The 24,908-nt window shown below is 41.4% G+C and overlaps 1 protein-coding gene across 1 annotated transcript in view; it reads left to right on the top strand.

Moving 5' to 3' along the window:
* VIPR1 (vasoactive intestinal peptide receptor 1) overlaps positions 1-24,908 on the top strand; it is a 104,138-nt gene that overhangs the window by 19,662 nt on the left and 59,568 nt on the right. Inside the window, exon 2 of the mRNA XM_061474415.1 lies at positions 13,767-13,863. Within this exon, the coding sequence (XP_061330399.1) occupies positions 13,767-13,863 (97 nt within the window). The remainder of the gene's footprint in view (positions 1-13,766; positions 13,864-24,908) is intronic.

Genomic DNA, 24,908 nt, shown 5'->3' with positions numbered 1-24,908 from the left:
TTAATGTCTGCCTTTGTTACTAAGGGACTGGAAAAAGCTTCATCATCATCATCAGTGACATGCACATTGCCCTGCTGCTTCCAAATACAGATCAACATTGACCTTTCCTCTACTGGACTGTACCATCTGTAAGACTTTGTAATGCTTTTGTTTAAAAAAACACAATTAAAAAAGACAAAAAAAAGCCCTAACAAAATAAGACCCAAACCCAGCCAGACATCCCTCCTCCCCCCAAAATAGTAAATTCTCATTAAACTCTTACTAGCTGCAAATGTTCCTGATGTCTTGAGGTTCCCTCATAATGCTTTTAAGCTTCATGATGCATCATTTATATTTCTTCATCTGTATTTCTCTTCTGTTTAGTAAGTATTGCTGGGTTTGTGTTGTTGGTTTAGTTACTTATTTTTACTTCTGATTTCTTTTTTATTTCACAGTTGAACTGAGATTAGGTTTTACTCAAAGTTAATTATTTGGATTGGAAATAATGCTTGGCTTGGATGATTATGTCTTTGGCTGCCTGGCCCATCCTTCCAGAACCATGACCTCTCTCACAGTACTGTGTGCAAACAAGGCAACCAGGCTGATGAAGGAGGTAACCCATCATCAAACTGGTACCTGGCTGTAGGATGCACAGATCACAAAGGGAGTGAAGACAGTTTTTATAGCAGGAGCATAATCTGGGGGTCAGTGGGGATATTTTGATAGTGTATCACAACATGCTGGAGTTTTTTCTGAAAGATACAGATCAGAAGTTGGAAGTGGGATAAAGAGATGTCATCTGTCTGATATTTTGAAAGTGTAGGCACACTTTCCCTGAAAAATTATGAAGGATCAACAGAGAAGAGGACATAAGTGCAGGAGTTAATTTACTACAACCATATTTTACTCAAAAATCAACTTTTAATAAACATTATAATCAGTGTAGTGAAATTTCCTGCAGTTTGGAGAGGATCCGAGAGAGGAAGTTCATTCATTTCATGGGGAGATAGTTTTAATGTTGTTATGAACAATTTAAGTGCCGTTTCGTTAACAATGTTATGGTTAGTACAATTAATAATACCAGAGAAGAAAAAGAAACATGCCTTATGTTAAACTCAGCTTTCAGTAAGTGGAATACATGCGAATGGGGATCTTGTGTTTCCTATCACTGTTTGTAGAGATACATATGTGTTTATAGAATATATTTTCATTCATATGACTTGGATAGCAAGCTTAAAAACTTGGCTGGGCTTGTGTCAGTTAATGTTTTTAAAAATTCTTGGAATACGTTTGTTGTGTGTCCGTGCTTGAATTGTTAGTGTGGTTGATACCTTCTGCAGAAGCCTGTGACTTCCAGGAGCTTGTAGTGTGGCCAAGAAGAGTTTGCTCAAGATAAAACTTTGAAGGGAAGATGTATTTTTTAAATGTTTTTATTTTTATTTGTTAATCATGCACCTTAATTGCTTTATTATGGCTTGGGTTTTGTGATTATTTCCGCCATGGCATCTTGTGTCTAGAAACTTTGATGGCAGCTCGAGCTATTGCAGGGGTGCTTTTAATGGGATTTTAGATCTGCTTGTATATTTATCTCTGCATACATCCAGAGCTTCTTGAAGTGGTGAGATATATCCTCCTGGGATGGATACACTTGTCTGTAATCATTGTTAGTCATCCGTTGTACATATGGATGGCTTAGCAAGTGACATCTTTATTTCCAGTTTCATCCTGAATTATACCCTAACAAGACAGTGGTGTTGGGTGGGGATGGCAGGTGAAGGTCTTAACAGTGGTTGCTGCTGAAGTACCCAGTGAGACACCAATAACGTGAAGTTGCTGCAAACAAGAGGTGAAGGAATATAGTGGATCACAAATGACCTAAAAGGGCCCAGGCAGCTGGGCAGGAGGCACATGGTGTTAGGAGCTATCACTGTTTCAGATGGAGTCAGATGCTTGGACTGAAGTTTGTGTTTTACAACTTACCTTGCAAAAAGGCTACTGACTTCCAGTACAAATTTCTTGGTGATTATTTTTAAAAGTGAAAAAGTGGACACCTAACTATGTAGATGACCTTCTGCCGTGTAAGAGCTTAAGTTATGTCGTCCCCAAGGTTGTGTTTAAAAGATACTTGAAGAGCACTTTCAAATAGTACGGATTTCCACACTGCAAGGATTGTGCAGCAATGAAACAGTCACCCAGAAAGGTTGTGCAATCTCCATGCTTGGAGGTTTCTAAGACTTGGCTAGAGAAATTCTGTCTGAGAAGAGTAGTGTTGGTGCTAGTCCAAGTTCAAGCTGAAGGCTGGACTGGCGTGCTCCAGAAATCCCTTCCATCCAACCTTTCTGTAATTCTATGATTAAGTAGCACTAGATGTTTCCTGATCTCCTGTAGCCACCAGGATGCCTCTGCTAAATCCTTGCACTGAACAATATTGGGATATTAATTTGGCCAAATTTACTACTGACCAGGTTGTTAAAACAATAATTATAAGGGGTAACTCACAGCTATGTTACTTTGCTATTGAAAAGCTCCACCAGTTTACAGGTGAAGAGAATTAGCTAAGTAGGCTGTAATTATGTTATTAGCTGACAAGCATGATACCATTGTCACTAATAAAGGACTGAGCTTTTTCTGGGGCTCAGGCTCTTGCATTCTGCTTGCCAGAGCATCTGACTGTCTCAAATTCATTTTGTCAAAACCAGAAGTCATTGCTCAGTAACACTGAGAGAAAATCACTGAGATTTGTAGGCTATGTTAGCAAAAATAACCACTCCTGTTGGCTTTGTGCACAGCCGTGTTTATGAATGCACAGGAGTGTCAGTCTGAAATCACTGCACTTCATAAGGTCTCCTAAGGTCTCTGAAATCCCAGAGAAATTAAAAGGATACCTGAAAGCCTCCTCTTCTGTTATCCCATATTACATTCAATGTTTGAAAGATGCACAAGACAAAGGATGAACAAGCAGCAGATAGGGCTGATTTATTCACAGCAGTTTTATTTTTCTTCCTCCTTTCACCCTTCTGAGGATGAATGCTGTGGAAGTAGATGCTCCTGTCACTGGTACTCTAGCTGTTCTGCATGCTGCTGCCTGTCTTTCAGCTAATTCAGTTTGCATACTTGAAGGAGTTTCGGGGAGTCAGCAAAATGGTTTTTGCCTTGGTTTCATACTTTCTTCCTCAGAACCTAAGTTGGGTTTAGTTGCTGGTTTTCCCCCTCTTTCCCTCCCCTTGCCTTCCTTTTCTTTTTTTCCCACCTCCTGCCTTTCCAGCCTTATTGCGGTTAACTTGCAGGACTGCAGTTTCTGGGGCAGCTGTCTGGTATTACTGCTCTCTTGATTTGATGTGACCAAGCATACAGCATCGAGGGGTGCTGAAGAGAAGCCAGGAAAGACCAGGCTGTGGATGTCAAGTTCCAGGCTACTAAGGCATGGAGAAGGTGGCTGTAAATGGCTGATTAGTCCTAATTAATCCATAGACATTGTCATCATCCTTTTAAATTATCTCCCTCTGTCCCTTTTTAAGGGTCCTTTTCCCCATCTCTAGCTGTAGGTGTATCTGCATCGGCCCTTTGCAGGCATGTGTGCACAGATGTGATGGATTCTGCACCACCCTGCTCACTGAGGCCACCAAGGAGTGTTGCCACCTTTGGGGATGTTCAGAAAATGCCCCACAAGGTGTTTTCTGGAGACAGAGACCATCTGGAGAAGAGTATGTTGCCTGTAATATTTCAACTGGGTAGCTGTGGTTTATGTGGTAGAGCATCCCTCAAGTTCAGTCAGCTAATAGGTCCTTCTGCTCTTGTCATTTCCAGTAGAGGTTTCAGATTCTCACTGACCTTTTTGTTGGTTGCTTCTTCCTCCTATTCTCTTTTTATCACTGCATTTCATTCCATCTTTAATAAAGCCAATGGATCCTTAACTAATACCACTGCAGACCTCCCTAGGGCTCTCTGTATTTCTGCCTTCATTCCAGCCATCAGTTGTCACACTAGCCACATCTTTTGTTTCCTTCCAGTGTTATATTACTCCCTGTATCTATTATTATGGCCATCATTCCTTTTGGCATCCATTAGACTATTTACTGAAGTCAGGAAAGATTAGATCCACTGATTTTCCTTTCTAAAAAAAAAGACCCAAACAAACCAAAACCACCCAGGAGCCTTATCCGAAAAAGCTGTCAGTTATGTTGCCATGATTTACTTTTGATAAATCACATTTTGTATTTTATCCAAATCTCCATTTGCTGCCATGCTTTCAATTACTCTTTCCTTCAAGTGGTGTTAAAAATGTATACTTCTGTGCTCAAATTAACTTACTGATAGCTGTCTGAATTTTTTATTTCCCCCCTCCTTCCTACATATAAAAAAACATTATACTGTTGACTTTCAGCCAGATGGTACCACTCCCACCATCCAGCCTGAGCATGTTGTTCTCTTTGAGAGGCACTCATGTACAACAGTTTCCATACACTCATTTTTGTTCACAGATCAGCCCTGTCATTGTTCTCAGTTGTTCAAGCTAAATCACTTTAACCATGTGTAACTATTGCTATTTGTATTAGTGGGGGGTGGGTCTGCATGTGATTTCTCCTTTTTGGGGGGCTATTAGTTTTGTCTTGTATTTCAGCACTTTGCATAGTGATCTCACTCTTTTCCCTGCTGTTCTCTTTTTATTCTTATTGCTGAAAAGACTTGCTCTCCTTAGCTAATATGGTCTTGACAGCAAAGGCTAGACTTCTAGCAGTGCTCAGTTTTGCTGCTCCTTGCAGTGCTCTAAACATGGTTTTCTTTCCAGAGCCATCACACACTCTGCCCAGGTGTTATGATTATGCCTAATCTCCCATCTAGGTTTTTATCTTCCTAATTATCTCATCTACCTTTTTCCTTATATCCAATATTCCTAAAGTGAGATTTGAAGTCCTTTCTATAGAGAGCTCTGATGCTTTACGAAGAATGCTTTATAAATCCATAACAACATACTCACCCAGAGCCTTGTTGACTGAATCACTTCTGCTTTGTTTGAAAGAGGGAAGATTTATTTCCTCCTGATCTCTGAATAAAATTCTTTTTTTGCCAATGTCTTTGCGATTTATATTTTTTTTTTGTACTATCCCTTGTAAGTAATCAGGCTTTTTGAGGTGAACTCTTTGAAACGAGCTGCACTTACAGATTGTTCCAGGCATGTACCTGGATTTCAATAGAAAGCTTTGAATAGTGGCACAAACAAGCCCTGTTTATGAGCAGTTTTTCAGGATGGGAAGTGATATACGAGTAGCAAAATCATGCTGGAATTGGTCCTAATGTTGATTTAATAAAAGATATTGAATTGATAGTCTTCACAGGTCTTCTTCACAGTCCTTTTCTGAGTTCTTGCAAAACCAAAGCAAACCGAAACAAAAGTCTGAGTTTGCAACGTAGATCCTGTGCACTAGAAATGCATCCTCTCCATACAGCCCAAAGCTCTAGGTGAAGTTGCAGCTTATCATAGCTGTGATGGTTTCAGCATGAATGGTGGGCAAGCCTGGTGTCAGTCACTCAAGCCCTTGCTTTACTGGTGATGCAATGACACTGGATTAAAATTGGATTTCTAGACACTCACAGAACTTTCAGTTCTCCTAAAAGTGAAAAGGAGCTGCCTATGCTGCTAACCAAAACTGTTGTTCCTCAAAGCAAATGACTGCAGTATTTCTGAGAACCAGAGAACATCCAGCTTTCTTTATCCAGCTCCCTGGTTATAAATAACATCCAATAGCCAGCCTCATAGGAGGCTTGTGGGATCCTGTTTGCTGAAGGTTTTGTGTACATGACATGTACACAGCTCCCAGGCAGTGCGAGAGGTCTGGGGAGTGATTGGGAATGTGAAGGGCAGGGGAGAAACCACAAGGACATCACTCTTTCAGCTCTTTCAAAAAACTCTCATTTTGTCACAATCTTCATGCTGAAATGCCCATTTAAATGCTAGGACATTCCTCAAACTGCCAGTCTTTATTGCTCTAGATTTGGGAACCCCTTCTACTCTACACTTGACCCAAAGCCTTACAATTTTCTGGGTCCATCTGAGCAGATCTGAGTTCCCTCCAAATCTTCAATGTTGTGGCAGGTGGACCTGGTGGATTGTGACATCTTGGGTTGGTTTCAGGAGAAAAGCAAGACTCTGGTCCCACAGTTGAAATGAACTGGAGATGCAGAGGTGAGCAGGCAGGACTGTTTGAGGGTCCTCTGTGGTTGCCCCATGCAAGAATCGAAGCCATTTGAGTGGAAGCTTCGTCAGGAGTTAGGATCTGCTCAAGACAGAGAAGAGAGGAGTAAGCACAAGCAACTCACAGGTTTTGCTGAGACATCCACTCAGGGCATTCTAGCCCCTTCTGAGACTGCAACTGAATTAGGGATCTTTTCTTCTGTGCACAGCATTCAAGAAGTGGCTGCTCAGGAGCTGACTCAGTGCTGGGTGAGCAGCAATTAAGTACAGTATTAACAGGTTACCTGCATATTCTCCCGAAGCCAAATGCCTTCTTTGAACAGCAGCATTTCAGTGTTGATGTATCTTGAAAACAAAACAACCTGTAAACCAATTAGTGCACTTCCTAGCCTTTTACTCAACAGGGATCCTGCCAAGTACCATCTCACATCTGCTCATGGTGCACCGTGGGGAAGGATGGGGCTCTCAGGAGGGGAATCATTCAGTTTAGACATGAGCCTACATTTGTGGGTTTTATCTCATTTAACTGTAGGTATTTCCGGTCTAGACATCTACCCCTCAGCCACTTGTCTAAGGCTGAATGAAATGATAAGTTTCCTCTAACCTATTTTAGACCCTTTAGTTTGAAGTGATTTATGCCCTAAATGTGCCTGAAATGTGCCTGCTTCTCTCTTCAGGTGAGGAAGGATGATCAATACAAAGTAGGCAGATGTAGGTGTTTACATTATATGTACGTGCTTTTTGCCCATGGATCCCCAAATCATGTTTCTGAGTGCTGGGGGTCAAGCAGTTCTGGGTCTGCATTTCCTTTGTATCTCTGCTGTTTCTATAATTGGCTGAGCAGACACTTTGGAGGTGTATTTCCTGTGAATGTTTGATCAGTTTAGTAGTTAAGTTTCTGAACAGTCTTTAAGAAAAGGAAAAAGAGTTTTTTCTCAACCAGGATCTGCTCCTTAGATCCAAAGGTAAAAGGAAATGAAAAGCAGCCAGTTACCTGTAGTTCAGGGAAAGCTGCAAGTTCCTTTGCTGGCCTCCAATTTGTACGGAAGTCAGCTAGTGGAGTCCATTTCGTCCCTTCCTTTGCTGCCCCTGTGTACTCTTGGGGCAATTGTGATAGTTCCTTGCTTATTTCTCAATCATAAGAAAGATACTATAACATTTTGTTCTTTACTCTGAAATGTAGATCTAATCCCCGCTAATGTCAGTGTTGCAGTGTCCCTGTATTTCTGCAGTAGAAGTGCTACTTCTTTCTTTAGACCCTAATTCAGCTCTGCTTTTTAAGAGAGGCATAAACAAGCTTGTCACTAAGGAGTTAACACAGCTGCTCAGCTTCCCTTCTGGTTCTCAAACACTTTGCAAAACACTCTGCAGCTTCCTTGATCTTCCAACCCCTCACACAGAAGGGGGACAATCAGACTAAATGAAGTCTCAGTGCCTTCAAGCTGCTGGATTCATTTAGCTGAGTTGTCTTTGTTTAACAGGGCCTGCTTAGATGAGACGGAAAAAAACATCTGCTTTTCTCATGAAATGATAGATCTGTTATTGGCATGATTACATTTGGCAGAAGCATAAAATGGAGTGGTTTGAACAGCAGAGTGAGAGTCAGGATACTTGGGTATTTGCCTGGACCTCTTTTATACGGAAAAGTTTCATAGGGACACATGCTGCCACCCGTGCTCTGAGGGTCCCTTACATGAGAGTACTCATGTACTGACAACGTGAGTAGAGGTCATAGCAGAATATAGCTTTTCTCTGCTTAAAAAAAAAAAAAGTTGTTTTTGCAACTCCTTTATTGATCTTACAAAGGCCACACAGTGTGTTTGATATGTTTTGAACTTGGTCTTATCTCCCAGTTTATGTCTCTATTATGGGTATCTAGCATTTTCTTCCCCGTACTGTCATGACATATTTGTAACATGGATTTGAGTTAGTAGACAAAGGTCCTTTAGAAGAGCAAATAATTATAATACTCCATAAATATGTTGTGGATTTTTTTTTCCCTCACGACCACCAGAGTTTGTGCAGCTTTTAAGTTAGACATTGTTATTGTTGGAAATTGTGTTGCCCATCAATGTAAGTAAAACTGCTGTGTCAGGGTCTTCCTTTGGTTCACTCTCTTTGCTCATTCTTGTACTTGTTCATAGTATTTTTCTGGCTCACTCAGAGGGTTTTTAGGAATAAAACTGCATTTTTCTGAGGGTGTTCAAAAGGAAGGAATGAAAAGCTGAAAATCTAGTTTTAAGACAGAGCGGAATGACATTATGAAAGAAATCAAAGTCAAGATTGTTGCAAAAGAAGTTCTTTTGGTCCTGTGTTCCTACAACCAATAAGCATAAACGAAAGTCCTGGACTGAAATTAATGGTGAGCTCTTCTGGCAGCTAGCCAGAAGAAGCTCCTTCAGATTATGTTGCGGAGTCTTGAAATAAGACCTGCTTCTGAAACCTTTAATTTCCTTTGCTGTCCACATGAAAAATGTGGACAAGCAAGAAACTCCATCTCTACTTACAGCAGTGACTGAAGTCAAGTTATAGAAATTGATGATGTCATCTTACACCTTTACAGCCTTAACAGAAGGTAAGGGAAGGTAGTAATGGTGCAAGAAATTTTCATTCAGGTAACAAGAAGTGTTCCCATGTGTCACTGCTGTGTAGGCTCTGGAAGCTGATCAGAAATGGGTGAGGACTGTGATTTCATCATCTGTAGGCTTTTCAGCTCTATTCTTTCCTTGTTTGACTCCAAATCCTGTTATAACAGTGGTCACCCTAGTTGCCATCTCTGCTGGAGTCTCCATATGGTGAGCTTCAGGTCAGTCCAGGAACGGCCTGGGACTCAGGAGAAGAGGAAGTACTATGGCACTTCTTGTGGGCCCATATTCCAACCTACTTGGTTTCTCTGTGAATCCCACCTGTCTTTGGGGTGTTACCATGTGAGCAAAGGAGCTGGCCTGTGGTTAGCCTGGCTCTGCTAGTGACGAGACTAAACATTTCTGTGGCTCCTTCAGTGTGTAACAATCCTTTGAATTGTACTTAATTAAGGAGTGTATGTAATGGCTTTATTTGCAGTAACAGACTGTACGGTAATCCTCTAACAATTGCTGGGATCCAGAGGGAAGGAAAACTCTCATTAATGAAGACTTTGGGGATAATTCCACTTGAGAGTTGCTGTAGAATTCAGAGCTGCAGGAAATCACATCCAGAAAAACATTCCCTTCATCTTTCTGCTCAGGGCTTCAGAGTGTATGCAGGAAAAACAACCCCTGACAAGGCCACCATAGTTTATACATGCATCTTGGGCATGCCAGGAGGGTTTAGCGAAGGTGGCTTTACCGAGTTTCACCTTCACCCACAGTGGATATGTCCAGGTAACTGCATTGCTGTTCACTCTAGCTGATGTTCATGTGGGCTAACCAAAGCTGGTCATGTTTTTCTTTTATCTATACTTTTTGGATGGGAAATGTGAACTTAGTGTACTCTCAACCACGTGTCTGTATGGCCAGGTGACTGCTGGACCAGGAAAGTTGCCAAAGCCCCAGATCTCTGCTTTTTCCACAGGAAAAAAGCAAACAAAAAGCCCCAAAACAACACAGGAGGAAAAAAAAAAAGAAAAAAAGAGCTGGGGAAGAAAAAAAGTAAGTTTGTACCAAGCTCTCTGTAAAGTATACTTGAAGTTTTTCTAGGAGAAATACACCAAGGAAGGAGAGTTATTAGTCTCTTGTCCCAGTGAAGATCCCCCTTAGCAGGCAAGACTACAGGGGTCTTGCCGGACAAGCTGAACTTGTTGCTCTGCACAGCAACATGCCACCTGAACTGATGACCTGACAACAAAAAAAACCCCACACTTTTCTGTTTCCTAATGATGCCCAAAACTGCGATTTTTTTTTTTTTTTGTATTATTATTCCAGTGGCCTTTGTTAGCCCATAGCAATGACAGCTGCGATGTGTGAGGGTTATCAGCGTTATCACTAGGCAGGTAGGAGGAGTGTTGTCCTGACTGTTTGGGTTATTTATTTACTTGTTTAGTTAATGTGGAAAATGAGCCATAAACTAGAAGGCCTCCAGTGTGAGTCTGTTTGTTGACCTTGATGATTCTGTTAAAGGTCTTTAGACATTAAATTCACACATCACTAACCTTCTTCAGCTAAATAGTAGGTGTTTTAGTTTGAACTGGTCCAAGTACAATCAGTGAAGTGGGATGAAAGCCTTCAGGGCTGATGCTTGCTAGCTCTCTGTTGGACTAGAATGAATAGTAAAAGTTCAGACTAAACCATATATCGTTTACCCAGCTAAAATGAAGGAAGATGTGTCCTATTGGGAGAGAAGGTAAGATATATTCCTCTTTTTCTTTGTTTGTTTATAGAATCATTGAGGTTGGAAAGGACCTTAAAGGTCATTGAGGGCAACCATTAACCTAACACTGCAAAGTTCACCACTAAACTATGTGCCTAAGTGCCACATTTACAACCTTTCTGGTGAAGGAATTTTTCCTCCCCGGGATCAGCTTGAGGCCCTTAGCTCTTATCCTATCGCTTGTTAACTGGGAGAAGAGAGTGACCTCCACCTCACTACAACCTCCTTTCAGTCAGTTGTAGAAAGTGATAAGGTCCCCCCTGAGCCTTCTCTTCTCCAGGCTAAACACCTCCAGTTCCCTCAGCTGTTCCTCATCACTTGTGCTTCACCAGCTTTGTTGCCCTTCTCTGGGTCTGCTCCAGCACCTCAATGTCTCTCTTATAGTGAGGGGCCCAGAACTGAACACAGGACTTGAGATGCAGCCTCACCAGTGCCTCATACAGGGGACAATCACTTCCCTGCCGCTGCTGGACCCACTACTGCTGATACAGGTTAGGATGCCACTGGCCTTCTTGGCTGCCTGGTCACAAGCTGCTCATGTTCAGCGGCCATCAATCAGCCACTCTTCCCCAAGCCTGAAGCATTGCATGGGGTTGTTGTGGCCCAGGTGAAGGACCCAGCACTTTGCCTTGGTGAACCTCATACTATTGGCCACAGCCCATGGATCCAGCCTGTCCACAACCCTCTGTCCAGCCTTCCTAACCCCAAGCAGATCAACACTCCTGCCTAACTTGGTATCATCTGCAAACTCACTGTTTGTTTGCTTGTAACTATCTAGTATTGTTTTAGACAGTTTAATGTATATGAGGTTGCTTTTGGAGGGTTGAAAGACATCCAATTTACACAGGCCTATGCCCCCTGGAGTAAAAGGTGTTGGAAGATACCTTAGGACATCTCAGCTGAGGTTAGATACCTCTATTTGGGGGACTAAATCTCCACTCAGTGTCTGGCTCTGCTTGAAATCAGTGGGGATCAGGCACCTAAACCTGTTTTAGTCAATAGAGCCATTGCTTAATTCTCCTTGTTTAAAAGCTCACAGCAATTCAGGACCATTACTACAAAAAGCCATGATCATCTGTTTTTTGATATTTTAGCTTTTGGACACACTTTCTCCAGTGGTTTGCATAACACAGATGCCTGTCCTCTTGGACTGGTTGACAAAAAGATGAGCTTTTTAAAATTCCATCTATAATCAAGTGTACTTGAATCTATTACAAGCCCACCTTTCAGAATACTAATGAAGAATCAGCCTCGTTTTTTTACTGAAAGGTGATAAAACACTTAGAAGTAAATGTTGGGCTGTTGAGGTAAATATGCAATCAACTAATTGAGGCATGCATTTTTAGTGAAGGGAAGATGCAGCAGTGAAGTACTTGCTAATGGGCTAAGTAGAAAATTTAATGCACAAAAAGAATTTAATATATGTTGTACAAGTACACAGCACTTGCCAACCCTGATCAAAGTCGGACCTGCGTGAATTAATTTTCAAAGTGAAAACTTGAGTTCTTTGTAAATGTGAGATGAATTTGGCAATAGTTTAAGTCCAGAGAGTTAAATCTTTACTTTGAAAAAGTCAGAATGTTTTGAAAACATTTCAGTCTTTACAGCAAGTGTTCTGCAAATCTCTCATGCTTCCCTTCACGATTTTTAAAGGTTAAAGTAAAAAGGCAAGAAGCACCGTAAGTCAAAACAAAATGAATCTGTGGTACTTCAGATTAGCCAAGATAAAATTCCCTAAGATGTTTCCTTTTGGGAAAAAGAAACATTTGAATACCAAGATAACTTCCCCTTCACCCCCACCCCTTGTGTTTGGTTGGTTGGGTTTAGTTTTTCTTTTTTTAATTTTTAATTTGACTAGAAAAACACATAATTGTTTATACACTACTAGTCAAGGCCCATTCCCAACCTAAAGGAGATTACAGTCTGAACAAAACATGGGGTGAAACAGGGCAAAGAGCAGGTTGGGTTAGTAAGAAATGGTGAGAATAAATTTAGCTTGCTAAATTATTTTATAATTTCAATCCAAAGGGCAGTTTACATAAAACGTTGAATTGTTCCTTCAGAGGATTTGTGGACCTTCTCTCTTACAAACTTGTCTGGCAAATTTATGGATAGAGAAGTAGCTCACATGATTTGGAAGTGAGGCATGAAAAAATCTTTTTTTTTTTTTTTTTTATATATTATTCTGTTTTCTCTTCCTCTTTCTGATGAAACTATATTTTTTCCCAAAATCCAGCAAGAGCAAACACTGCATCAGTACTTTCTTACAGGCAAAGGCTCATCCCATGCCCCTAAAGTTCACCCAGTTCGTGTTTTTTCCTACATCACATTTAATAATGATGGGGTAAACTCAAGCCAAGACTTCTGTTCTCTTCACATCATTCTCCTCTCACCATTTCTTTGGAGCTAAGTTTCTGAATAAGTTTCTCCCTGCTGAATGCCATTTCTAGTCTCTTTGAAAGATACAGAGGTTTGTGCAGCATAGTCCATAATGGGACCTCAACTTTTGCTTGCAGTTGTCATAGCTATAAAGCAAGGTGCTCTGTCTGAGTTGAACATGTGTTGATGACAAGGGGACGCTGTGTTATGTGTGAGCTCCTGGTTCCTTTGCAAATTTTATGATTAACACAGTTCATGAATTATATGTTGTATGAAGTCCACGTTTAATTACCTGAACATTTATAGCCACTATTGTATTGCAAACCCATATAACTAGGTCTGACCAAGGAGAACCCACGCGGGGGTGAAGGTCTTGTTACTGGGAATTTCCTGCTTTTTACCTCCTTGATCTCCTAATCTGCATCTGAGATTTCGTTCCTATCTGATTTGTTATTTTTGTTTTGCTTTGAATTAGCATGAGCCAGGAGGCAGGCCACATGAGAGCAGAGGGAATAAACCATGTAAGCATAGATCCCACTGCTCTTGACATGAATATTAAAACTGCCATTTCCTGCCCCAGATAGCTGTTGGTGTTAGGTTCCTGGAGCATAGAGAAGCAAAATTGCTCATGATCATCAGAGAAAAATAGGTTGTTTTGATTTTTTAAAGGAAGGCTTGGAGGGAAATGCTGTTTTTCAGCAGGCTCTGGTTTACTCTCCCTTCTCTCAAGCAAACATAAAATAAGACTGGATGTTTATCCCCATTGTGCAGTGGCCTAGGAGAGCTCAGATGGCCGTGAATCCCCAAGAACACATATCTGAAGATAACTGGGTTTTGTTCACTCTCTTCCTCTCTGCCCTTTCTGCAGGTGTCCAGCACACGTCCAGAGTGCAGCATCATGCAGGAGATAGAAGAGGAGCGCAGCCAGTGCTTGGCAGAGCTTATTTGGGATAACCAGACTTCAGGTATGGGGATTCTCTCTTCTCTCCCTGGCCTGCAAGCCAGCACCACCCAGCCTCACATTTGCCCTATCCATGCCACTTCTCGCCCCTTCTGCTGCTGGATCTGGGCAGTCATTCCAGCTGATGCTGAGCTCTTGCATTAGGAGGAAGATAAGTAAATACTTCCAAAGAACAGTTCAATCAACCAACAATTTGAATAGCTTGCTGGTATTCACTCGCTGCCTTCGTGCTCGGTACGCCTAGCTGAGGTGTCTCAGTGTGCTTCATCATAGTGAATCATCTATCTCTCTGAACTGGAAGTGCCTTAATGAACTTTTCCCCTGAGAGTGAAAGCCTAATGTTGTCATAGGCTTTGGCTTGCTTCAAGGGAATTTATGGCCACTTTCTCCTTCTCTTGAACTGCCCTCTGCTTCTCATGCCAAAATTGTTTCTGTCCTGGTGGTGAGACAGAGGAGGAAGGGTATGCCCCAAGGCTGCAACGTATCAATGAAATTGGGCCAGGCAGCTGATATCTGCTCAAGCTGATCCCTGGAGGATCTTCACCGAATGCAAGGATGGCTTTTGGCCCCTGCTTTTATCTACCAATACATGGTTTTCTTTGATTCAGAAACTATTTCAAGTGTCCCTGTACAGCTAGATGGAGCTGCTTAAAGAAATGTTCTCTGGGAATCCAGTAAAGAAAGAAGTCAGGGTAGTTAAAAACATTCTAAATGTTTCATTTTGGTTTTGTGGATATTTAAAGGAATTCAATTAAATACCATACATTGAAAATAAAATAAATGCTTGAAGTGTTAATAATTTTTTCTGCTTTTCGAAATTATTTTTCTCATTGGAAAGTTTAATCCACAACAGCTTTCTTTTTTTTTTTTTTCTTCTTGCTGAATTAAGCCACGGAAAGTGTTTTTCCCTATTCTGATGTAAAACCACAGTTATGTTACAAGCCTTTAATGCCCAAGCACTAGCAAATACATAAAAATCCTTTGTAGTTTGCTTTTCATAATGGAATGCTGAAATATTGGACTAGGATAATTCTGCATTTCCACTGGTCACTATCCATAGTCATTTAAATGGAATGGATTCAGAAATTGCAGTTGTGAGCACTATAAAGTGTTTTTTGTCCATGGGGACAGTACCTGGTACTCCCAAGTTAGTCAGATATCCGTTGTGTGTGTCTGCATGTCCTGGGCAGAAATGGTTGCTGATGACATCAGTGTGGAACTGATGCTGGCACATCATGTGTCCAACCAAATTTTACAATGCAAACTGTGTGGAAAGCAGCTGGCATCCATTTGCTCGAAAAAATCTGCAGGTATTTAAGAGCTCAATACCTGACTCTTACCTAGACACTCATGGCTGCCATTGCAATCAACAGAAGGAAACCAACATCTCTAAAGTGTTGGCTCTCAGATGGGTGACTATGGGTGAATCATATTATGGAAAAGTCTGTTTTGAAAATGGTGTGGGCTGGCAACTTCTGAGTGCCTGAAGATGTGTTTCCCCCTTGGAGCATTCAAGATACAGCATATGAGTACAAGTATGTGGAAAAAGATGTTTTTCTAGAGTGGGGCTCCATAATTCAATAAATGCAGCTGAACATAGCTGCGAAATAAAACTTTGAATTTTGACGGTTAGGGGTGAAAGGGAAGTTTGTTGGGGAGAAATCTAAGTTGGTGATGCACAATTGTATGAAGGTGATGACAGTTTAATCTGAGTGTTGCTGAAAAGAAAATATACTATCTCAGAAGAAGAATGCAATTTTAATACAGTTCAGTCCCCCCAGGGAAGGAGAATGGAAAGCAGTTGAGATTCCCTGCCATTTGTAATGTAATACCTTGATTTATGGCCAGGTAGGTGTGCTGCTTTCTGTACATTCCACATCCTTTCGGCAAATAGAAAATCACTTGAGGTTTAACAAATTATTTGTTTTCCTTTCTAATTAAATGAGTGGAAATAAGGAAATGCACCTTTTTGGTACAGTCTGGAAATAAATCTCTGTTTAGAAGCCATTATCAATTGTATTGATCAGAGAGGCTTATTCACAGATGTAGTTTAATGTGTCACATGGATTAGTCACTTACTAAGAACATCCAATGGGATTGCTGAGATTGGTCACTGGCTCAGGGTAAGCAGGTAGATTTCAACTGATAAACAATAACATCTGTCTTAATGCTGTTTTGTCTTCAAGCACACATTCCTTACACTGTGTGTATATGCATGGGTGAAATCGATCCTTTCTTTTCAAATTAAACCTCTGTGGTTTTAGTGCTGGTAGTGGGTGCCAATTTCTGTTCCTAGTGTCAGCAGTCCTGGACTGCAGGATGGGAGTTTCTCTATTCCCTATGAGGAATGTGATTCAGTATCCATGAAGTTATCCAGATTTTTAGGAGGGACACAGCTGGTATCAAATGCATGACCACCTCTGATAGAAGAGGTGAGCTTTTCAGCATGGGAAGGGCTGCAGAAGATGCAGATATTGCAAAAACAGCAGGGAAGACCAGTTTAAGGTGGCATTGTGTACACAGGAGAATAAAATCACTCTGAGATCAAAGTCTGGACTTTAAAGGAAGCTTGTAACCATGAGAGGATTCTGAACAGCCTTTCTGGGGGTCTGCGGGAAGGAGTGTTTTATTGACTTCATGGCAGAGCTTGCCCCGTTTATGAAAGGGTGTGTAGGATGCATTTGCGTATTGCAGCACAGGATTGGATTTCGTGAGCAGGACTGCTCATACAGTCCTCTGCCCTGTTATCTTTTTACCTCCATGCTGAAATAGCTAGTAAGGATGTAACTTGAAAATTGTGATTCAACATGGATATTCTTTACCATGCAAACCAAGACTAAGTAGACTGAGACCAGTTTGTTTTACACAGGTAGATAACTATTGCATGGGTATGATTTTTGGTGAGGGATTTCTTTCCCTTGATTTTAGGTATCTCTAGTGTATTCTGGCCTAGTGTAGGCATCTCTTTTAGGATGTGGTGTTCATATTGTCTTGCCTGTTCACAAGATCTTCATTTACTGTGAGGGGGTTCTTAGTGAGTATCTCAGCTGTTCTGGAAGTAACCACACTTCACAGATGATTCCTGGCCTGGTGTTCACTGGCTTGGAGGGGATTTCAAATCAGTTAAGTCCCAGTTCTGTCATTAGGAGTGATGAGAATCACATACAGAATTGCATTTCAGGGAGCTAGACTTTCATTGGGGTATTTGTTAGATGATCTTTCCAGCCGTTTGGCCCCCAAAGAGTTCTCACAATATAATTTGAGGCATTATTAAAAAAAATCATCTGAAAAAACTGTTTCTGTGCAAGTGGCAGGATTCTTCCCTCCTCAATGCAGCCAACAATGTGTAAAGTGCCTCATCTCAATCTCAGTGCAGACTATGTTCCTAAAGACCTAAAACTCAACTCAGAGAGTTTGTCTGCATCATTTCTGTGAAGTGATATAGAAGGCTTTTGCTGGGTTTTGACATGTTGGAAAAAGAATTTTGGTTATTCCTCCCTTATCACAGAGCTAAGGACAAAGTGCTGCTGGATTGCGTAACACACAGATGTGTGTGCTGGACTAGTGCTGCACTAGTGAAGTCTGTAGTTTTGTTATGTGTGAGTTGTCTCTTTCCTTGCCAGGAATGGGCCAGTCTCATAGCTGGCATAGCTGGGATGCACTAGATGAAATACCATGAATGACACAGATCATGTCTGCTTGTAATTATACGAATGTGAATCATTAGCTGTGGATGCCTTAGTTTCCCACACTAAGCATGTTTTAATCCCACTCTGTGCTAGTCTCACAATGGGTCTCTCTGCCGACTTTGTCTTACTTGATATTCTTAGATTATTGCAACTATGGCAGCACTGTTGCTGCAGTTCAGATGACTGCTGGGTCTCTTGGCCTTAGTTTTTATCCTTAAAAATAGAAATGCTAATATTTTCTGTCAAGCAGTGATAAGTACAAACAGATTGAAAAGTGTCCAGCTATTTTACAATTGGGATTTACAAAAGTACTGTAGATAGAGGAATAGGAAATGCAGTATTTTGGCAGCACCCCACAATTTAAATCCCCAGGAAGCTACTATGTATCTGGGGATACAATAACACCCCAAAAGAGAAGATTCACGTCATCCAGGTTAGGTTGCCTCTTTTCTTTCCCACTCCTCTTTTCCCAGATAAGCCTGTACATCAGTCTTCAAAGGCTGCGGTAGCAGACTTTTGTGGAATTGTTTTCCCAACAGCTCCTTGGGGAGTTCCTTGGGAATGCTCAAGTTATGTCTAACATACTCAAAGCTACATTGCCCTATATGCCTGTGCCGGGCAATGCAGTGCTCTAATGGGTGTGAAGAGGCAGGAGTCCTTCCTGGGCAACTGCAGTATCAGTTCAGCCAAGTCAGTCTCAGCATCTGAATGTGTTCAGTGAAAGCCCTCTCTGTGACCCCACTATACAAGTGTGATGAGAAGTTCTGAAGGATTGCTTCACAGAAAGCAGTTTGCACACTGGCAGCAGCTACTGCAATCACAGGTTGCAAGGTGCCCAGTAGCATCTTGTGCTGTCTTCTCTATGTTTCTCTTTGCTCTCTGGCTCTTCTCTGGTGGCATTTCCAACCAAAGCAATGTAAAACAAATAAAGAAGGCGATTTCACTGCCTGGGATTCTCCAAGGCACTCTGTAGTTTTTAGGAGCTTATAATAAATAGAGTTCCTCAGGCCTCTGCATTATTTTCAAAATGCTTACAAACATATTTCAAAAGTGAAGAATGTGATCACAGCCCCACTAAAAAACAGTCTTTTACTCCAGATACCTTTTCAGCCAGGATATCTGTATGCAATACAGTGACTGCTTAGCTGATAATACAGTTAGCAGCAGTAGGGAAGCTCTCCCAAGGGTTTGGAGGAGAGGATGGCTGAAGGGGGTTTTGCTTTCCAGACTGACAGATGGTGGCAGACATCTCTCTGTATGAAGTATGGCTGAGCTCCTAAAGGCTTGCTGCAAGGCTGGTCTCACCACTGCGTTACTTCTTGCTGACTTCCACCTTTTTATGCAATGATCTGAGAGCACAGAGGAGGGTTTTTTGGTTTTGTTTTTAAGAAATCTTCACCTCTCCATGGCTGTAGTTTGCGAACAGTTCAGCTTAATCTGAAGTTCCTAAATAAACTGATAATAATAGTAATAGTAATTTTTGTTTTTAAAGTAACCTTCTCTTTTTCATTAAAAAGCCAAGTAAAGCAATCGGGTCCATGTCAGCTGACTTTGCTCATTATCTGTTCATCTTACACTTGCTAATCAATTCACTCTGCAGTAAGATATTCTCTCAGAAGCAGGGGGGGTATTTAGGGATAGCAGTTGAATAAAGTACTGTGACTTGTCTTTGGGTGGGATTAACAGCTCTGGAGACTGTGCCACTGTACAGGAAGCATGCCATTGTATGGCCAACAGCCTTCATGAGAGATGAGAATATCAGGCAGCACTTGGGCTCAGGAATCCTGGCCCACTTTTGGAGTTTACTTTAACGACATGGTATTTTGAGTGTGAGGGAAAATAAGAACAGAGAGGGGAGGCCTTTGAACCACAGAAGACTCTTTACTATCTGAGCATGTGGGAAATGGTTTTCTGTGTTAACATAGTTCCTTGGCTTAGTGTCACTAAATCACTGAGGTTAGTAGGGACCTCCTGGTATCATCCAGTCAAAACACCTACTTAAAATGCAGTCAACCAAATCAGGTTGCTCAGGGCCATGTGCAGTTGGGTTTTGATATCTCCAGGTCCAGACACTCCACAATGTCTCTAGTCCAGTGTTTAAGTATGTTATCAGGGGAAAAAAATATTATCAAATGGAGTTTTCTGGTTCTCAGTTCTTCAGTGTGCCCACTGCCCCTCTGTTTTCATTGCTTTCCCCTGAATGTTGTTTGATATTTGCACACATTGATGAGATCCCACCTGAGCCTTCTCTTCCCAGCTCTTTTAGCTTTTCCTCAGATGTGGAGGTCTCATAATCTTCGCAGCCCTTTGCAAAGCATGCACATCCCTCATGTGCATGGGGATCTGGCACTCCAGATGAATCACCAGCCCTGAGCAGAGGGAAGGATCACCTCCCTTGACCTGCTGGCAACACTTCTAATTCAGCCCAGGACTGCATTCACTTTCTTTGTGACAAGAGCAAACTGCTGGCTTTTGTTCAACTTGGTGTCCACCAGGACCCCCAGGTCCTTCTCTGCAGAGCTCCTCTCCAGCATGGCATTGTTGTGTCCCAAGTGGAAGATTTTGCATTTCCGTTTGTTGAACTGCTGTCACTTTATGGTTTTTGTCACTTTATGTCACTTTATGAACTTTCTTTTTCTTTTTTTTTTCCTTCTCCAGAAGGGAAGACCCTTGGCTTGGTTTGGATCCTAAATTCTTGAAGTTAAGTGCAAATGAAACAGGCTCAGAACTTCACAGCTGAAGGCTGTCAGCTTTTCACACCAGCATTTTATTTGTCTGTTCCCCACAGTTTAGTAGCTTGGACATAGCTGAGATTATTTTCTAACTGTCCGTGAAAATTACCAATAGCATCAAGTTGCTACAGTCATGCTGCTTCTGATACATCAAGTACAGCACTGCACATTTGCAATGTAGACCTGTCATTCAAGCAGGATTTGAAACCCTATCAGAAAGTCAGAAAAGTGGAAAAATATGAAAGAAAATAGTGCCAATCACCTCCCAAGGCCTGTTCACATTTGCTTTATTTGTACATTTCTCACTTGTTGTAGGCAATAGAGCCAAGTCCTACAAGCTCATCAGCAGCATTGTCTCATGCAAAGAAATACAGGTGGAAAGTGGCCCATGTTGTTTAAACTGAATACTGTTTTTGCCGTTCTACAGGCTAGAGCAGACGCTAGCTTTAAAAGCCAAATTTGGAACTTGAGGTTCTTTGTCAGTCTCCCTTGAAGAAGTCAAGGAGTGTTTGGTGGGAGAAGAAGCTGTGAACATATGGAAATTAAAAGTCAAGCTGGAAAAACATTAATGAAGTTTAAATTAGGAGCCTGTTTATTCATTGCCATCTGTTTATAGTGCAGTAAGATAAGAAATAATTAATAATTTCTTGCTTGCAAAAGTTCAAGTGAATTCTCACCTTCCAGTTACGTAAGACCTCCTGGGATAGACGATGTGTCAGTTGGATTTGTACGACAGTCTGGTTATCAGGAGCTCTCCAGGTGCTCCATTGCTAGAGCAGGCACTACTTGGCTAATGGCAGCTCAGGCACTCAAGGTAGTGCACACAGCAGGGTGGAGAAAGGGATGGATGGACCATTCACCTCAGGCTGGGGAGATGTTGCATTTTCTGGCTGTGTAAGGGTGGTGGTAAATCCCTGAGACCTGACAAGTGCTCATGTACTTGCTCTTTACACCTCCACATATATGAGGATGGATGGGTTTGTTGCAAAAACCACTGTTTTAAGCTCAGTAGCAGAGGGAGCATTCAGATGAGCCGCTGAAGCGGCAGATTTGAAGGGTGGCAGCTTCCAGGGGAAATACAGATCTTGGCAGGTATCTAAGGGGCACTCCATGTAATGATGTGCCAGTGGCGCAGCCAGAAGAGAGACCTGTCCCCAGGTTGAGAAAGTCTGCAGAGAGGCTTTGCTTGCAGGGGAAGCAGGCAGGCTTGTCCCCATGGTTGATACAATCCAAAAAAAGGTAAAGAAAAATAACCAGACCCTTGGATAGGGGTTGACCCTTGTGAGCCATTAGCCACACATCAAAGTTCTTAACAGATGCTCTTGGGTAATCAGTGTGGCCTCCAGTTATCATTTCAGAATTGTGTAGGGCTCTCATAAGGCTTGTCCTGTATCCACCAGCTCCTCCACAAATATTCTATATCCTGGGGCATAAGGAATGGCATTAAAAGACTACTGCTGGACAGCTAAATCAAGCTATGATCTAGCCAACATATTCAAAGAAGCTTGGAGAACAATTTAGTTTAGTCTAAAATAGGTAACTACATTTGAACTTAATAATCTCTTTAAAGGCAAAGGGACCTGAAGGACTTGTTTCCATGTTGTCTTTCCTTATTTCTTTGTTTACTCTTCTCTATTACTCTGGTCTAGGTGATACAAAGGTCCTTTTGGTTTCAGTCTTGCTCTGACCAGCAGCATCGGGCCACTTCCAGATATGATAACATCAGTCCTCTCTATTCCTTGAAAATGTCGCCTTTCCTAACAACAGCAGAAATTTCAGCCATGTGATATCAAGACCTTAAACCTCAGACTCTCATTTATCACTCTTAGAGGATCAGTACCAGAGTCAAGGTGCCTTTTGTTTAACAGAAATTTCTCTTCCAGTTACAAACAGTGGCCATGATACTCAGTTAGGACAGAGCACTGCAAATGGTCTTCCTTCATTAATGCTTTCTCCATCTGCTCTGGCACTCTTCCCAGCCACCAACACTTTCTGCTGTAGCTCTTAGAGAGGTGGCTCCTGCTTTCTGGAAATTCAAACGAAATCTGCCCTGCAGTTTTCAGAGGATACCCTTCCCTTGACTGTGCTAAGAAAGCTGGCATCTGAAACGGTGGAAAGAAGCATGTTGCCATGGGGGTAAACCCAGCTACAACCCTTAGATGTGAGCAGCCCCCAGACTTTTGTGTTGTCTGCTTTGATCCAGTACAAAGGTAATGGCCATTCTTCCAGGTCATGAGTCTTTCTGAGGAAATAGAACCCAAAAGTGTTATTTGGCTGTCCATCTTTGCTTGGTAATCCACTGCTTAAGGAGGGTGCACCTCTCCTCTGAGGACTGCTGATTCCCAGTTGAACAGTGGTACCTCCTCAATTGCTTGTCACTGTCTGAGCCTGAAGTCCAGATGCGAACAAGCAACAGGATGAAATTCAAACTCAGCTCTGCACAGCACCTCGTTATTCTTCCCTGTAGAGCTGAGAGCTGGTTTTTGCCTTGATCTCACCTTTCTACAGACATGATCATGAGATAAGATGTTGCAACATCGGTTTTCTGCCTCAATATACTGTAGAGGTGGAGGCTGTGCTTTTGTTTTGCTTGTTGCTGACATGTCCTGGCTGCAAGTTTTCTAACAAACAGCAATGTTTATTTGACTTGGGAGCAGCTGTCTTGTGACTTGTCGAGATTAGCAGCCATTTAGTGGATCTAAGTCTTGTACTGGAAAAGGCTTTTTAAGTTTGGAGAATCTGTAACATTTTTAAATGCCATCAGGCTTTTTGGTTTCTTTTTTATTTAGCATGGGGTAAAACATAAATGCGCACAGCCTTAGTTATGCACACGTTATAAAAATGATGATAAAATGCTGTTGCTACAGAGTAATAGAAAGCAAATTCAAAGCATTTCCAAGGCTCTGGATAATTGCTCATCTATACAATCCATCTGTGCAGAGCTTTTGTTTCTGACAATGGCTTGTGTTTGTCCCTCTCACATCCTGTCAGATTTCTGGTTGAGAAATCTCTCTTTCCTTTCTTATTTTTGTTTCCCTGTTGACTGTATCAGAGCACTTTCATGATGGTATCCACCTTTTTATGTAGGATAAGTATACTGGAAAATATTGCATTTGCCGTAAGTTATGTCGAACTCCTGTTACAATATATGGCTGAGACCCAAAAACCTGCTCCATTCGGTGGAGATTTGTCCACTGATTTTACTATGCACTGAACTTTCTGTACTCTAGGTGCATTTATTTCTTGATATCAAGACCTTTTAACATAAGAAAATGCAATTGTGGAGAACATGAGAAGCTGAGGTCAGAGTTAACACGCTTTACATCCACCAGGCGTAAGTAGGGTTTCTGTTATGGAAAGCTTTTAAATTATCATTGTCTCACAAATTTAGCTTTTAGTTTTTCTTGCCTTTTAACTATTAAGAATAGCTTTAGGTGAAACCAAAGCTCTCTGGTCCTTTTTGTGCCTTCCTACAGAGCTAAGGTACAGGGCACGCACACAACCCTTCCTGCTTTGACAAAGCCCTTCTATATGTATGGGTGAGAAGGATATTTGCAACACAAACTCCAGCACATTTAATAAGTAAGAGCCAGATCGTGAAGATTTTACAGGGTGAAGCTCTCTTTCCAGTTTTGAGTAAGGACTACAGTATCTTTCTAGTAGCAGGACAGGCAGTCTGTGGCTTGCAGTTTGTAGAGGAAATTTCCATTTTACTCTTCCCTACATTATCAGTGTAGTTTCTCTTGTCCCCCTAACAGTCAGAAGAAAACATTGCTAGAGGTTGACCCTGATCATCTTTGCTATGAATTTCTGTCTAGAGGTGCCCACATGGGAAAAGCCATATAGGAAGAGTAGGTACCTAATTCAAAGTCTGGTTCTCTATAAGTACAGTTCTCTACAGCTTCTGGAAGAGCAGGGGGATTTGAGCAAGGAATGAGGAAGCCCTGGAATTATCTTTTAAGCATGCTGCATGTCACAGCGCTTTATCTAAAGTCTTGTATCTTTTGTTTCAGTTTACGTGTTCTGTAATTAGGCAGAAGGACTCAGTTCATAAATTTGATTTATAAGAGAAGTGATCTGAAGGGATGGAAAAGTCAAGTATTTAGTTTGTTGGTTAAGAAAGATTAAAACTTTGATTTAAAAAAAAAAATAACAAACTTGTTTTCTAGTAAATGTTGAGGATGGAAGAACTCAACTTTTTTGTTAAGTTCAACAGATTTTTGTGCTTTAAAATAATCCTCGAGAAATAGTCCCTGGTGATTTCTTTCATGCTGTTTAGAATGACTCAGCCTGGGGGTTTAAGGAGAGGTGTCCTTCCTATGTCTTTTGAATCAAATTTCTGACAAATTTAGGAAGAAATATATCCTAACATTTCTTATTGAGTGCTTGACCAGCTTCTCCTGGAAGAAGTGCGAACCAATTTTTATAGCAAGCAACATTGTTCTTGTTACTTTCCAGCTTGTATGCAGAGTGGGAAAAATGAAATCAGTATTTCTGTCTTGCTACAGATATTGAGGCAAAGTCCAAGGTAAAATCTTTCACTTACCCTCAATCTGGGGATACTTTTTGTTTTCTGTGATTGCCTAAGTTGATTTTCTCCTGAAGCAGGACTGCAAATCCCTCAGTGG

This window comes from Pezoporus flaviventris, unplaced genomic scaffold (assembly GCF_033815535.1).
Source record: "Pezoporus flaviventris isolate CSIRO_AGI_PZ_B2104156 unplaced genomic scaffold, CSIRO_AGI_Pfla_v1 ptg000079l, whole genome shotgun sequence".
NCBI classification, from domain to species: Eukaryota; Metazoa; Chordata; class Aves; order Psittaciformes; family Psittacidae; genus Pezoporus; species Pezoporus flaviventris.
This window is presented reverse-complemented; position numbering and strand designations above follow the sequence as displayed.